At 40.6% G+C, this 16,727-nt stretch overlaps 1 protein-coding gene across 5 annotated transcripts in view; it reads right to left on the bottom strand.

The window, feature by feature from the left end:
- NRF1 (nuclear respiratory factor 1) overlaps positions 1-16,727 on the bottom strand; it is a 148,890-nt gene that overhangs the window by 69,002 nt on the left and 63,161 nt on the right. For all 5 annotated transcript variants that reach the window (XM_045388374.3, XM_045388375.3, XM_045388376.3 and 2 more), the window contains exons 4-5: positions 13,911-14,037; positions 702-842 (exon numbers count right to left, since the gene is read on the bottom strand). In XM_045388374.3, coding sequence (XP_045244309.1) covers positions 702-842; positions 13,911-14,037 — 268 coding nt within the window. The remainder of the gene's footprint in view (positions 1-701; positions 843-13,910; positions 14,038-16,727) is intronic.

The following is a 16,727-nucleotide window of genomic DNA, read 5'->3' as shown; positions in this document are numbered from 1 at the left end:
AAGTACATTTTGACTTCCCTTCTTAAAGGAAGAGGAAATCAGGCTGGCACAGCAGCGTACGCCTATAATCCCAGTACTTTGGGAGGCTAAGGCAGGAGGATCGCTTGAGCCTAGGAGATTGAGATCAGCCTGGGCAACACAGTGAGACCCCCATCTTTAGAAATCACAAAATTAAAAAAAATTAAACAAAAATTTTAAAAAGGAATATCAAATCAATGACTCAGAAGACTGTCATTCTGAGTTTTACATTCTTATTCCCTGTGGAAGGGAGCTGTACTTCGTAATAATTATGGAGGTATTCAGGACTTACATTGAAAGAGGAGCAGAGCAGCCCGAGGGCTAAAAGTTTACTTGGCCACCTTGATTGTGATTCATCAAACTCCTAATGTTCTTTTGTTCAGACCAACCCCAAGCTAAAAGTTTTGTTTTTTTTTTTTTGTTAATCCAACCCAAAGGACCAAGTGAAAGGGAAAAAAAAAACGCCAGAAGAAAGAGGACACCACAGCCATGCCCTTGGTTGGGAGCACTCTTCTGGCACTACAATGTCTTTTCCAAGGCTGCTACTGTTTCACTACCAGACTCCAGTCTGCATCTCACTCCCTGGTCAGATCACTGAGGACAAAATGCAGAAAAGTGATCAGAGGCCCGCCCACACCTGTGCCACTTGCCTCTGAGTCTCTTCCTCACCTCCCACCCCTTACCTGGGTCATTTTGTCCACAGAGACTGGAATTCCATCGATGGTGAGAGGCGGCAGTTCTGAATTAACCTCCTGTGGCGCAGGGGCGTGTTCTGCCAGAGCAGACTCCAGGTCTTCCAGGATCATGCTCTTGTACTTACGCACCTGCAGGGAATTAAGGGCAGAAGTAAACAAGATGCCCAACAACCAGGGAGGATTGGTGCCAAGCAACAAGAGAGTGGGTGGGGCTGGCCTTCCTGAGTCATAGCACAGCCCTAAGAACAAACACTTCTACAAGCAAATAAAAATACCCACTGGTCCCAAAGACATCATACTGAACAGAATTAAATGAAAAGATGATGAAATTACAGGTAACAACAATAGAAGAAAGCCAGTGGAAAAATTTTCCAGAAATACTGCTTCTCAGTTAAAATCACATTTTCTCAAGGAGGGTGCCATCGCCTGTTCCAGGTCTAACAGGCATGGTATTCATGGTTCTGCATTTCCCAGGCCATTGGATGAACAACTAGCTGTGGCAGCTCATCACCAAAATCATTTTCAAGATCTTTAAGGACTTACATTTCTAAAACTCAAAGTAACCAATTCGTTCAAAATTGCTGCTACATTCCTGCAAAGTCAGACTACCAAACAGACAGGAGATTCAAGCATACAAGAGACTGGACTGAAAAGAATTAGAGAAAAAAAACCCAAAACCGATAGGTGTATGTTGTAGCTGAGTGCCACTATTGGTAAGGCCCGGGCCAGAGGGAGCCCCCTAGGTCAAATCTCCCTTGCTTCTGGTAGGGCTTGGTGATAGAAGTGAACCTCCAACCCAGGATGCATTTAGCTCTAGCCCAGGTCGGAACCAGATATTGTTGTTTGTTGTCTGCATTCCCACCACTGCCAGTGAAATGTCTCAACCTAACAGTAATACACTGGACATGCACACATTTTTCTATCATGCACAGAAAGGGTGGACAGACGCTGGGTCCTCCAACCACCAATATAATGGGCTCTATCAATATAATGGCACTATTTTAGGGAAAAAAATGGAAGAGAAAATGAGGTTTGTCTAGAAGTTCCAACAATGTTTGAATCCTGGGTTGTCTGCTGAGTGGGCTGGACTCTACACACTTCCTTATAAATGTCTCGTTATGTGGATTAAAAAAGAAAAATTCCCATACTCTACCCCAAGCACCTGGAAAAATAAATATTATTACTGGCTACATAATGCAACTTCTGCAGCTGAAGAATCCTCCAAGTAGGTCAATAACTAAGGGGATGAGAGAAAAATAGCACAAACTGGTAGACTCATTATCTTTCCAGAGATGCAGTTGTATCCTGGTCTCTAATAAAAAAGTTTCAAAAAGTATTGCCATTATATTTATTGCAACATAAGCAGCTGATGTTGCCACAGCAACTTTACAGGATTATATTTTCTGCTATGTTTATGTATTCTAGACAGTATTTATGCTGCCTACTTACACACACACAAAAATGAATCTTACAAGCCTAGTGATATGGTTTGGCTCTGTGTCCCCACCCAAATTTCATCTTGATTGTTATCCCTACATGTTGAGGAAGGGACCTGGTGGGAGGTGACTGGATCATGGGGGCAGTTTCTCCCATGTTGTTCTCGTGATAGTGAGTTCTCACAAGAGCTGATGGTTTAAAAGTGTTTGGCAGTTCCCCTGGCATTCCCTCCCTGCACCTGTCTCTGTCTCTCTCTCTCCTGCCACCATGTAAGACGTGCCTTGCTTCCCCTTCTGCCATGATTAAGTTTCCTGAAGCCTCCCTAGCCATGTGGAACTCTAAGTCAATTAAACTTCTTTTATTTATAAATTACCCAGTCACAGTTAGTTCTTTATAGCAGTGTGAAAACGGACTAATACACCTACCTTCTTAGGTAGATGTATTAGTAAAGGACTAATACACCTACCTTTGAAGGTCTTAGAACTTCAAAGTTTATAAGGTTAAATCCTTATATTAGGTATAAGCCAATAGGAAGAATGATCATTTTAGAAAAACAGGCTATGTGCAGTGGCTCACACCTGTAATCCCAGCACACTGGGAGGTTGAGGCAGGCAGATTCCTTGAGCCCAGGAATCTGAGACCAGCCTAGGCAACATGGCGAGACCCCGTCTCCACTAAAAATACAAAAATTAGCCGGGCATGGTAGTGCATGTCTGTGGTCCCAGCTACTCAGGAGGCTGAGGTAGGAGGATGGCTTGAGCCCAGGAGGTGGAGGTTGCAGTGAGCCAAGATCGTGCCACTCCAGCCTGGGTGACAGAGCCAGACCTTGTCTCAAAAATAAATAACTAATAATTTTAAAATAAAAACAAACTTCATCTGGCTTTTAGAAACACCTGGCATTCAAAAATGGAAAATCATTAGGTTATTACTTCTTTATTAGCCAGTTTCAAACAATTTCAGCCATTTTTATGAGTCAGTTTATCAGTGCTATATAATTCTTTTAAAATATCTTGTTTTTGTTTGTTTGTTTGTTTTTTAGTGCTGGTAGAGCATCCCTAAGTAATTTGCAACAAAACAACTTCAGGTATAACCAAAGCACTTCTATCTAAGCTTGCTTACTAAAGTTAAGTAACTTTCTCAGAATTACTGACCTCGTGTTTTAATTCTATCTGATCTGTCAATTCTGAGTTGCATTTTTCTTTCATATTTATCAGTCTTCTGAAATGGGGATACATCTTTTTTTTTTTTTTTTTTTTTTTTTTTCTTGAGACGGAGTCTCACTCTGTCGCCCAGGCTGGAGTACAGTGGTGCGATTTCGGCTCACTGCAAGCTCCGCCTCCCGGGTTCACGCCATTCTCCTGCCTCAGCCTCCCGAGTAGCTGGGACTACAGGCGCCCACAACCGCGCCCGGCTAATTTTTTGTATTTTGAGTAGAGACGGGGTTTCACCGTGGTCTCGATCTCCTGACCTTGTGATCCGCCCGCCTCGGCCTCCCAAAGTGCTGGGATTACAGGCGTGAGCCACCGCGCCCGGCCGATACATCTTAAAATTGCTATGGACAAGGCAACAACAGGGCATAGCTGTCACTGCCTGCAGCCATGTGAACATGTTTGCTATCCCTGGCCTTTTTACTCAACAAATCATTTAGCACCATTTGAGAAGAGAATGTAAGTCTTGACCGTTGTCTATAACCTTCCCAATGACAATTTCTGGTAAGATCAAGAAGCACCGCCAGGCGCAGTGGCTCACGCCTGTAATCCCAACACTTTGGGAGGCTGAGGCGGGCAGATCACCTGAGGTCAGGAGTTCGAGACCAGCCTGACCAACATGGTGAAACCCTGTCTATACTAAAAATACAAAAATTAGCTGGGTGTGGTGGTGGTTGCCTGTAATCCCAGCTACTTGGGAGGCTGAGGTAGGAGAATCGCTTGAACCCAGGAGGGAGAGGCTGCAGTGAGCTGAGACTGTACCACTGCACTCCAGTCTGGGTGACAGGGCAAGACTCTGTCTCATTTAAAAAAAAAAAAAAAAAAAAAAAAAAGCACTTGCATCAAACCTGTTGCTGCTTGCGGGGGAAAATCAGAGACAATGAAAGAGCACTTTTTTTTTTTTTTTTTTTTTTTTTTTTTTTTTTTTTTGAGACGGAGTCTCGCTCTGTCGCCCAGGCTGGAGTGCAGTGACCGGATCTCGGCTCACTGCAAGCTCCGCCTCCCGGGTTTACGCCATTCTCCTGCCTCAGCCTCCCGAGTAGCTGGGACTACAGGCACCCGCCACCTCACCCGGCTAGTTTTTTTGTACTTTTTAGTAGAGACGGGGTTTCACCGTGTTCGCCAGGATGGTCTCGATCTCCTGACCTCGTGATCCGCCCGTCTCGGCCTCCCAAAGTGCTGGGATTACAGGCTTGAGCCACCGCGCCCGGCCGAAAGAGCACTTTTAAAAGAAATACAGCATTGCCCGTTTTCACGATGCCACAGAAGACAATATTACATGAAAAAACACAGATAATAATGACTGAAACAAGAAGTAATTCAATATTTTCCTTTTTATATATACACAAAAATGATATATGATTAAAAGCTATGTCTAAGAAAGAGCTCTTTCAATGAGTAGAAAATAAAAATTCTAAGTGATAGCATTGTGTCAACATGCATCATTGTTTCTTCTTTCTTCATAGTACACAAATAACAGCATATCTTATAATCAATGGTGTCACAGATGAGATAAAATACAGGTTTGTGTTCCAACTTATGCCTTCTATTCCAAAAACCACAGCTTATGCCTTTGTCACTCCATACCAATATGTCAATTGGTTTCACAACTAAGGTAAACATCCACTTAAAATCAAAATCAGTTACCACTCTCTTCCCCCAATCTTGTATATCACTGCCGTTTGAAATTTTGGAAACACTTATTATCATCAAACACCGTTTACTGAGCACTTACTTTGTGCCAAGCACTACATGCGTTGTCTCAAATAATCCTTACCATAATTCTACAAGGAAAATATTATTATACTCATCTTGCAAATAAGAAAACTGAGCCTTAATAAACTTAAGTAACTTTCCCCAAATCATATTAACTAGTAAGAAGTATAGCCAAAAATCAAAAAAATTTTTATCTAGCTCCAAAGCTGGTATTTTTAGCCACATCACTATCATTTATCTTTTTTTTCCTCAAGAAACTGCTATAGTTCCCCACTTCTTATAAACAAAGTCCAAGTTTCTCTGGCCAGCATTTCAATCTTTCCAATTATTTGTTTTTTCAATACTCTTCTGCCAGAGCCACCAGATACAGTTGTGCCTGCCTAACCCTGGAGACTATGTGAATGACACCTCTTGAGCTCCCAGCATACAACCTCCATGGAGTCCTATACTGAGCAACTTTGTTCACTTTCTTCCTTCTTTAGCTGCCCAACCTCGTCACTCACCTTGGCATCTAGCAAGTTCTTTTCTTTGAAACTTCTAGAGACCATTTTTTTTTTTTTTTTTTAAAGATGGAGTTCCTCTCTGTTACCCAGGCTGGAGTGCAGTGGCGTGATCTCGGCTCACTGCCACCTCCATCTCCTGGGTTCAAGCAATTCTCCTGCCTCAGCCTCCTGAGTAGCTGGGATTACAGGTGCCCGCCACCATGCCCAGCTATTTTTTTATATTTTTAGTAGAGACGGGGTTTCAATGTGTTGGCCAGGCTGGTCTCAAACTCCTGACCTCAAGTGATCCGCCCACCTAGGCCTCCCAAAGTGCTGGGATTACAGACATGAGCCACCACATAAATCTGCTTCTTACTCAAATATTTTCCATTTTTCTAGGATCAGTTCAATTCCCACTTGCTCTGAAAAAACTTCCCAATTATTCTTGCCATAATTCTCTTCCTCCTTTAAATTCCTACTGACACAAATAAATACGTGTCATTTGTACTGTTATTTCTGGAATACACTATACACAACCAGTGCATGACATTGCTGAGCACAGGGACCAGGTCTTTTGCTTATTTTACACACACACACACACACACACACACACACACACACACACACACACGAATGAGACAGGCTCTTACATGTTGTCCAGGCTGAAATATTATAAAATATTTTAAATATACAAATACAGGTAATACATTAACAAACATTTTATGATTGCCAGAGATGGAGGGTGTTTACGATATTTGCAGGAGCCATTAGAGTTTTATTTTGTTTTGTTTTTTGAAACAGGGTCTTGATTTGTCACACAGGTTTGTTCACTGCAGCCTCAAATTCCTGAGCTCCAGTGATCCTCCCACCTCAGCCTCCCAAGTAGCTGGGATCACAGGTGTGCATCACCACACTTGGCTAATTTTCAAAATGTTTGCTATAAGGTCACTGGGTTGGGTTGCAAAAATAGTCCCAGACAAGATACCGTAATTTTTTTGTATTCCTGCAGCTTGACTGGATAAAGGAAGAGTCTTTGGGAAGGTCTCATAAATTTTTTTTTTTTTAATTTTCTACAAGCTCCTATGAGACTAAAAACATATTGTCATCTGAGGTATGTAACAAAGAGCTGGCCTCAGACCTGTGACTGTGAAGCACATCTGCCTTCCAGCCAGGCCGCAGGCTGTGGCCCCTGAAGTTATGCTGATTTCATCCTATTTTCTCTTCAGCCCCAGTGTCTGCCTCCTTTCTTCTCCTGCCTCCGTTCAGGGCTCTCATGTCCCCTTAGTCCTTTGGGATTCCCAGTTTTGAACCCTGAAACCCCAATAGACTCAGATGGAATCTTTATCTCATACCTTGTATCCAATAGCGTTAAATCGTTATATGTTGACTAAGTAAATACATGAGCAACGTGGCTTTCACTATACTACTTTCCATATATCTTCCACATTGCATGCAACTCCCATGGTTGTTCATCACCCTAAAGACTATGATTATATATCATTAATCATTAGGGAAATGAAAATCAAAATTTGATTAATGATAAATGACTATAATAAGACCAGGGTATAAGATTAGGGAATTATTTGTACCTTAAATGTTTAACAGAAGTCAACCAAAATAATTGGGGCCTAGGGTCTCTTGAAGGGATGTAGTTCTTTAACACTTTTCCAATTTTGTATATGTTTATTACTCTATTGAGGTTTTCAGTTAATGCTTATTCTACTGAGGTCTGGATGTGTTTTGGTTATTTTATTTTCTTACTAAGTTAATCCACTTGGCTGAGTTTTTAACTTGCAAGAACAGAATTAATAGCCTTTTCTTATAATTTTCTATCTCTTCTTGTCTGCAACTATAGATATCTTGTTTCTAAAGGTACATATTTTTCTTCTCCCTTTTCCTCATTAGCATGTAGCAGTTTTTCTGTTTTATTAGACTTTTTATAGAACCAATTCTATAAATTTAACAAGTCTACTTTTCTTGTTCCCTCATTCATTTCTTTCACATGTTTATTTGTTCTATTTTTTCTTAGACTTATTTTATTATTCTCTTTCTACCTTCTTTAGCTAGATGAAGTTTCTTTCTTTTCCAACTTTCTCGTATACATTTTTCTTTTTAAATAAGATCATGAATATTCCTTTGAGTACCAGTTTAGATAACAACTTCTAAGTTTTTATTTTTGGTTATCATTTTTGTTTCTAAATAACCTGTAAATTAAGATTTTCTTTTAAAAATTTCCGGCCAGGCGTGGTGGCTCACGCCTGTAATCCCAGCACTTTGGGAGGCTGAGGCAGGAGGATCACCTGAGGTTAGGAGTTCGAGACCAGCCTGGCCAACATGGTGAAGCCCCCTCTCTAGTAAAAACACAAAAATTAGCCAGGCATCATGGCAGGAGCCTGTAATACCAACTACTCGAGAGGTTGAGGCAGAGAATTGCTTGAACCTGGGAGGCAAAGGTTGCAGTGAGCCAAGATCGCACCACTGCACTCTAGCCCAGGCGACAGAGCGAGACTCTGTCTTAAATAAAAAAAATAAAAAAAATAAAAAATTCCGGCCAGTTATGGTGGCTCATGCCTGTAATCCCAGCACTTTGGGAGGCTGAGGCAGGTGGATAATCTGAAGTCAGGAGTTTGAGACCAGCCTGGCCAACATGGTGAAACCTCGCCTCTACTAAAAATATAAAAATTAGCCAGGCGTGGTGGCACGCACCTGTAATCCCAGTTACTTGGAAGGCTGAAGCAGGGAGAATTACTTGAATCCGGGAGGCAGAGCTTGCAGTAAGCTGAGACTGCACCATTGCACTCTAGCCTGGGCAATAGAGCAAGACACACACACACACACACACACACACACACACACACACCCACACACACATTCCAGGTGATTGAAATTTTTTCTTGTCTTTTGAAATTCTAAAATTCTGAATTTTCTGTAGTATGATCAGAAAATATTCTTTGGGGCCGGGCCTGGTGACTCACACCTGTAATCCCAACACTTTGGGAGGCCAAGGTGGGCGAATTACTTGAGGTCAGGAGTTCAAGACCAGCCCGGCCAACATGGCAAAACTCTGTCTCTACTAAAAACATAAATTAGCCAGCTACTCAGGAGGCTGAGGCAGAAGAACTGTTTGAACTAGTGAGGCGGAGGTTGCAGTGAGCTGAGACTGCACCACTGTACTCCAGCCTGGGCAACAGAGCAAGATCTTGTTTCAAAAAAAAAATTGGGGGCCTGGTAATAATAAACGGTCAATTCTTATAATTCATTTATGTAATTTTTCAAATATGGTATATTAGTCCCTTGTAAGGTGTCAACGCTTCTGTATCTATTGTATCACTTTTATTCTTTTGTTTTTTGAGCCATTGTCTCACTCTGTCACCCAGGTTGGAGCACAGTGGAATAATCATAGTTCACTGCATCCTTGAACTCCTAGGCTCAAGTAATCCTCCTGCCTCAGCATCCCAAATAGCTGGGACTAAAAGTGCACACCACCACACCTGGATCAATTTTTTTTTTTAATTTTTTTGTAGGGACAGGGTCTCGCTATGTTGCCTAGACTGTCAACCTTATTAAATCTGTTATTCAGATCTCTATATTCTTGTTTATATTTTGCTTTGTTGATCTGACAAGAATAGTAAATTCTTTTACTACCATTGTGTGTGTGTGTGTGTGTGTGTGTTTTTCTTTTGGACAGGGTCTTGCTCTGTCATCCAGGCTAGAGTGCAGTGGTGCAATCAGAGCTCACTGCAGACTTGACCTCTGGGCTCAAGCAATCTTCCCATCTCAGCCTCCCAAGAAGCTGAGATTACAAGCATGTGGTACCACATCTGGCTAATTTTTAAATTTTTTGTAGAGATGAGGTCTCACTATGTTACCTGGGCTGGTCTCAAACTCCTGGCCTCAACCAATCCTCCCACCTCAGCTCCCAAAGTGCTGGGATTATACATATGTGCCACCGTGCCCAGCCCCACTGTGGGTTTTAACTACCTTTTTCCCTTACATTTCTAACTTTTTGATCTACATGCTGTGGTATGTGTATGTCTGGTGGACTGACTGACTAACTGATTGACAGACAGGGTCTCACTCTGTCACCCAGGCTGGAGTGCAGTAGCATCATGGCTCACTGCAGCCTTGATCTCCTGGGCTCAAGCAATCCTTCTGCCTCAGCCTCCCAAGTAGCTGAGTGTGGGCCAGTATGCCCGGCTTTTTTTTTTTTTTTTTTTTTTGTGTAGACGAGGTCCCACTATGTTGCCCAGGCTTGTCTTGAACTCCTGGCCTCAAGAAATCGTCCCACCTCAGCCTTCCAAGTGCTGGGATTACAGGCATAAGCCACTGCACCTGACCCCATGTTTTGCTTTAAAGTTACTTGAAGAATATAAAGGTTCATGATAAATATGTACTTCTTATTTTAGCTGGGTGTGGTGGCACCTGCCTGTAGTCCCAGCTACTCAGGAGGCTGAGGCGGGAGGATCAATTGAGCCCAAGAGGTGGAGATTGCAGTGAGCCGAGATTGCACCACTACACTCTAACTTGGGCAACAGAGCAAGACCCTGTCTCTAAATAAATAAATTAATAAATAAATACTTCTTATCAATACTAAATGACCCCTGGTTGTCGTTAATACTTTTTTGCCTTGACAATTAGGCTTTGTCTGATATTAATGCTGTGATCCATGATTTATTTTTGTAGGCATTTTTCTGACAAACTTTTGCCTGTTATTTTACGTTTAACATTTGTAACAGCTTTACTAATACACAGTTCACACACCATACGTATTTGTTTCCTATGGCTCCCACAAATCACCACAAACTAGGTGGCTTAAACCCACACAAATTTATTTTCTTGGTTTCACTTGGCAAAAGTCAAGGTGTTGGCAGGGCCGGGTCCTTCTGCAGGCTCTAAGGGTGCATCTCTAAGAGAGAATTGTTTCTTTGTCTTGTCTAGCTTCTGTCTAGCCTGTATCACTGGCTCTGGACCCCCTCCTTGCATCCAACCTCTTGCTTCCACCAACACATCTACTTCTATGCCAATCTCCCTTCGTTTCCCTCTTATAAAGATACTTGTGATTACATTTAGGGCCTACCTGGATAATCGAGAATAATCTCCCCATCTCAAGACCCTTAACTTAATTACAACTGCACTTTTGCTGTATAAGGTAACAGTCACAGGTTCCAGGGATGGGGACCTGTACATCTCTGGGGGGGTCATTATTCAGTTTGCCATACCATACAATTCACCCATTTAAAGGGTAAGACTTCATACTTGTAGGGTCCTAAAATTATCACCAAAATCTAATTTTGGAGCATTTCATTCCTCCTAAAAGAAACTCCATGCCCACTGGCTGTCACTCCCCATTCCTCCCTTCCCCTTCGCCAGTCTCTGACAACCATTAATCCACTCTCTCTCTATAAATAAGATTTATCTATCCTGGACATTGCATATAAATGGAATCCTACAATATGTGATCTTTTGTGACTGAGTTCTTTTGATTACAACAATGTTTTAAAGGTTCATCCATGCTGTAGTATAATATCAGTACTTCTTCCCTTTTTCTTGCTGAATAATATTCCATTCTATGGATATACCACATTTTATTTATCCATTCATCAGCCGATGAACATTTGAGTTGTTTCCACTTTTTGGCAATTATAAATAATGCTGCTATAAACACTGTATACAAGTTTGTGTGTGAACATACGCTTTCAGTTCTCTTGGGTATAACTCAGGAATAGAACTGCTAGGTCACATGGCAACACTACTTTTAACATTTTGAGAGACTGACAAACTGTTTTCCAAAGCAGCCGTATCATTTTGCCTTTTCTTTCTCCAAATCTTCACCAACACTTATTGTTGTCTTTTTTATTATAGTCATCCCTGCGGTTATGAAGTGGTATCTCACTGTGGTTTTTATTTTCTAATGATTAATAATCATAGTCATGAGGGAAATGAAAAATCAAAATGTGATTATTAATGATAAATGACTATAATGATTAATGATATTTATCATTAGTTCTCATGTGCTTTTTGACCATTTCTATATCTTCTTTGAAGAAGTATCTATTCAGATCTTTTGCCTATTTTTATTTTTATTATTTTTTGAGACAGAGTCTCACTCAGTTACCCATGCTGGAGTACAGTGGCACGTGATCTTGGCTCACTGCAACCTCTGGCTCCGGGGTTCAAGAAATTTTCCTGCCTCAGCCTCCTGAGTAGATGGCATTACAGGTGCCCACCACCACATCTGGCTAATTTTTGTATTTTTAGTAGACATGGGGTTTCACCATATTGGCCAGGCTGGTCTTGAACTCCTGACTTCAAGTGATCTACCTGCCTTGGCCTCCCAAAGTGCTAGGATTACAGGCGTGAGCCACTGTGCGTGGCCCTTTTGCCTATTTTTAAATTAGGTTGTCTTTTTGTTTTTTTTTTTGAGATGGAGTCTCGCTCTGTTGCCCAGGCTGGAATGCAGTGGCACAATCTTGGCTCTCTGCAACCTCCACCTCCCGGGTTCAAGAGATTCTTCTGCCTCAGCCTCCCGAGTGGCTGGGACTACAGGCAGGTGCCACCACGCCCGGCTTTTTTTGTATTTTTAGTAGAGATGGGGTTTCACCATATTGGCCAGGCTGATCTTAAACTTCTGACCTCATGATCCGCCCGCTTTTTATTGTTGAGTTGTAAGAATTCCTTGTATATTCTCAACACAAGTTTTTTTTATGAGACATATGACTTGCAAATATTTCTCCCATTCTGCGTGTTGTCTTTTCACTTTCTTGATTCTATTACTTGCAGCTGCTTTTAACATTTGTTAAGTGGCTATAAGTATGACATACACACTGAATAGAGACAGGTTTGATTTGGATTGTTGTTTCAACCTGAAAGAACATCTATGCCCTTAACAAGGCAGTTTAACCCATTTATATGTATGTTTTATAACAGAATTAACTGGCCTCACTTGTATTATTGTGTTCTAGACTATGTGTTTTATTTAGTTTTTAAAAATTCCTTCCTTGTTTCTATCTTTTATACAGAGACTTGGTTTTTTTTTTTTTCTTCAGTGCTCTGGAAGATATATTCTGCTTCTAATTTTACTGGTACTTGTAGTCCCTAACCTGTATTTATCAATGTCAGTCAAAGGTAAAATGCTTTTTATCTCAGTCTATTGTATCCTGTTTAACAGAGTCTATATCTTCTTGTATTCTATGGAGGACTCCAACAGTTTTGCAAAACTTAAAAAAATGTTTTTGCAGTGAGTAATTTTCTGAAGTATTTTTCTGAGTCTTCTAGATGAATCTTTTTCATAGACTGCATCATCTTTACTACTATCAGTAGTATTGTTTTAGATTTTTGGTACTAAAGAAGAGAAGACATGCCCAGATTTCGTGTTTGTCAACAGTGTGACAGTAAAGGCTATTTCTCAGATAACATTTTGAAGTAGGAGCCTTCTACTATATTCTTCTAAGGAAAAGTCCTAACACATCCTAACTGTAAGGCTTCAGGAATTTTTGGAAAAACTCAAAATAAAACTCAAAAATGTTAAGAAATACCCACAACATTTCAGGGATGGGAAGATGGTGTGAAAAAAAATACAACAAACAGAATTTCTATCAATTGATTACTAATTCTGAACTCAAAAAATGCCTTTATTCAATATGAGAGACATCTAAATGTCATTTTAAGCTAATGAATTTTATCCTAATAAAAACAAAATGCAATTTAAATCTTGACAGATCATTACTCCACTGATTCAAAGTTAATTTGGCCCAAGAAGGAATAGTTCCTATTGTATAAGTATGCAGGGGCAAAAGACTATTTTTATAAAATTAGCTCTGGATAGTTATACAATCAAAATGTTCAAATATAGTTCTATATTTGCAGCAGAGTATTAAATCAATTATTTGATAAATGTAAGAGATTTCAAATATGTAACTCAAATAACTGATCAATAAAATGCCCCCCAGGTTTCCCTTAGGAAATTGACACCTTGGAATTATCTACTATTTTGTTTCTGATATAAATCAGTAATTTTCTTACAAAATCCTGCATTGTTTCCTAACAAACAAAACCCCTTGTTTCCCCCTCCCGTCCCCACTTCCCCCGGCCACCCATTGCATCTGGGCAGGTAAAATACCTTGACACAGGTAAAATACCTTGACACAGGTAAAATACCTTGACACAGGAAGTAAAAACAGTAATGATCATTTTGTTTTGATATGCATAAAGCAATCTGAAAACTAGTCCCCTCTCCCATGCCTGGATTAGGGGGTAACAGAAATGCCAACTGTTATTCTTGACAGAGGATCAGAACAATGGAAGCAGCTGACAGAAAGCAAAGGGCAAGCGAGAACAGCTTGGTTGTGACTTACCACATTCTCCAAAGGTGCTGCACCAAACACTTTAAAGACAGGGTTAGGTTTGGAGGGTGAGATACAGAGGACAATAGCTTGCTGTCCCACGCGAGTAGTATATTCATCTAATGTGGCTCGAAGTTTCCTGAATCAGAAAAGGAAACAAGAATAAAAACAGTTTTAAAAAGATGGAAATTATAGTGACATAGACACAAATGACTTAAGACAGTTTACTCTGATCAGATATGCTTTCTTTTACGTAAAATGTGAAAAGGGGATCAGCAGAAACATGTACATACCTTTTTCTTAAAGACTACTGATAGAAGGCTCAATTGAAGGTTTTGCCTTGGGACATAACCACGACACAATTTTGAACATGGTATCATTCTTCTTGATCTGAGTAACACCACTTACTGCTACTTAAAATTATAAAGATTACAACTGTCCAGGCACGGTGGCTCATTTCTGTTGTAATCCCAGCACTCTGGGAGGCCGAGGCGGGCGGATCACTTGAGGCCAGGAGTTCGAGACCTGCCTGGCCAACATGGTGTAAAGCCCGTCCCTACTAAAAATACAAAAACATTAGCCAGGCTTGGTGGCACATGCCTGTAATCCTAGATTCTTGGGAGTCTGAGGCATGAGAATTGCTTGAATCCAAGAGGTGGAGGTTGCAGTGAACCAAGATGGTGCCACTGCACTCCAGCCTGGGCAACAGAGTGAGACTTTGCCTCAAAAAAAAAAATTACAACCAAGATGTGCTCTTACAAAATTTATTATATCATCTCCACGCTTAATAAAAGGGGCTCAAATGATTTGCTTTTACTACCTTTTATTGATATTGTTTATATCTCATTGAGATAATTTTATCTAAAAGTACTACAAGCATACCTAGTTTTATTGTGCTTTGTTACTTTGTGTTTCACAGACACTGTGGGATCTTTCTTTAAAACAAAGGTTTGTGGCAACCCTATGTCAAGCAAGTTCATCAGCGCCATTTTCCTAACAGCATGTGCTCACTGCATGTCTCTGTGTCACATTTTGGTAACCCTAGTAACATTTCAAACTCTTCCATTATGATTATAATCTGTTATAGTGATCTGTGATCAGTGATCTTTGATGTTACTATTTTAATTGTTTTGGGACACCACAAACAGTGCCCAACAAAAGACAGCAAACTTTACCGATAAATGTGTGTGTTCTGAATGCCCCACTGATCAACTGTTTCCTGCCTCTCTCCCTCTCCTCAGGCCTTCCTGTTCCCTGAGACACAGTATTGAAATTACGCCAACTGATAACCCTATAATGGCCTCTAAGCGTTCAAGTTTCAGGAAGAGTCGCACATCTCTCACTTTTAATCAAAAGCTAGACAAGACTAAGCTTAGTGAGGAAGGCATGTCGAAAGCCAAGACAGGCTGACAGCAACACCGCTTATGCCAAACAGTTGGCCGTGTTGTTAATGCAAAGGAAAGTCCTTGAGAGAAATTACAAGTGCTACTCCAATGAACACACAAATGATAAGAAAGCAAAACAGTTTTATTGCTGATATGGAGAAAGTTTTAGTGGTCTGGATAAAAGATCATACCAGCCACAACAATCCCATAGGCCAAAGTCTAACGCAGAGCAAAGCCCTGACTGTTTCAGAGGTTGGTTCATGAGGTTCAAGGAAAGAAGCCATCTCCAATACAAAAAAGTACAAAGTGAAGCTGCAAGTGCTGATGTAGAAGCTGGAGCAAGTTATCCAGATGATTCAGCTAAGTGGTTACACTAAACAACAGATTTTCAATGTAGACAAAACAGCCTTCTATTGGAAGAAGATACCATCTAGGACTTTCCTAGCTAGAGAGAAGTCGATGCCAGGTTTCAAAGCTTCAAAGGACAGGCTGACTCTCCTGTTAGGGCCTAATGCAGCTAGTGACTTTAGGGTCCTTTAAAAATCATGCTAAATCTATTCTGCCTGTCCTCTGTAAACAGAATAATAAACCCTGGATGGCAGTACATCTGTTTACAGCATGGTTTATGGACTATTTTAAGCCCACTGTTGAGACCCACTGCTCAGAAAAAAAAAAATTCCTTTCAAACTATTGTTGCACATTGACAATGCACCTAGTCACCCAAGAGCTCTAACGGAGATGTACAAAGAGATTAATGCTGTTTTCATGCCTGCTAAGACAACATCCATTCTGCAGCCCATGGATCAAGGAGTCATTTCAACATTCAGGTCTTATTAAGTAAGAAATACATTTTGAAAGGATACAGCTGCTATAATGATTCCTCTGATGGATCTGGGTAAAATAAATTGAAAACTTTCTAGAATGGATTCACCATTCAAGATGCCATTAAGAGTACTTGTAATTCATCTACAAGTACATGGGAGGAGGTCAAATTATCAACATTAATGGAAGTTTGAAAGAACTTGATTCCAAGCCTCATGCATGACTTTAAGGAGTTCAACACTTCAGTGGAGGAAGTAACTGCAGATGTAGTAGAAACAGTAAAAGAACCAGAATTAAAAGTGGACCCTGAAAATGGGACTGAATTGCTACAATATCATGATAAAATTTGAAGGGATGAGAGGTGCTTCTTATTGATGAGCAAAGAAAGCAGTTTCCTGAGATGAAATCTACTCCTGATGAAGATGCTATGAATACTGTTGAAATGACAATAAAAGATTTAGAATATGACACAAACTGAATTGATGAAGCAGCAGCAGAGTTTGAGGGGATTAATTTTCCAATTTTGAAAGTTTTACTGTGGGTAAAATGCTATCAAACAGCATCACATGTTACAGAGAAATCATTCATGAAAGAAAGAGTCAATCCATACAGCAAAATTTGT

The sequence above is a fragment of the Macaca fascicularis genome, chromosome 3 (genome assembly GCF_037993035.2).
Source record: "Macaca fascicularis isolate 582-1 chromosome 3, T2T-MFA8v1.1".
In the NCBI taxonomy this organism is placed as follows: domain Eukaryota; kingdom Metazoa; phylum Chordata; class Mammalia; order Primates; family Cercopithecidae; genus Macaca; species Macaca fascicularis.
The sequence above is the reverse complement of the archived record's forward strand: the minus strand, read 5'-3'. Positions and strand labels throughout refer to the sequence as shown.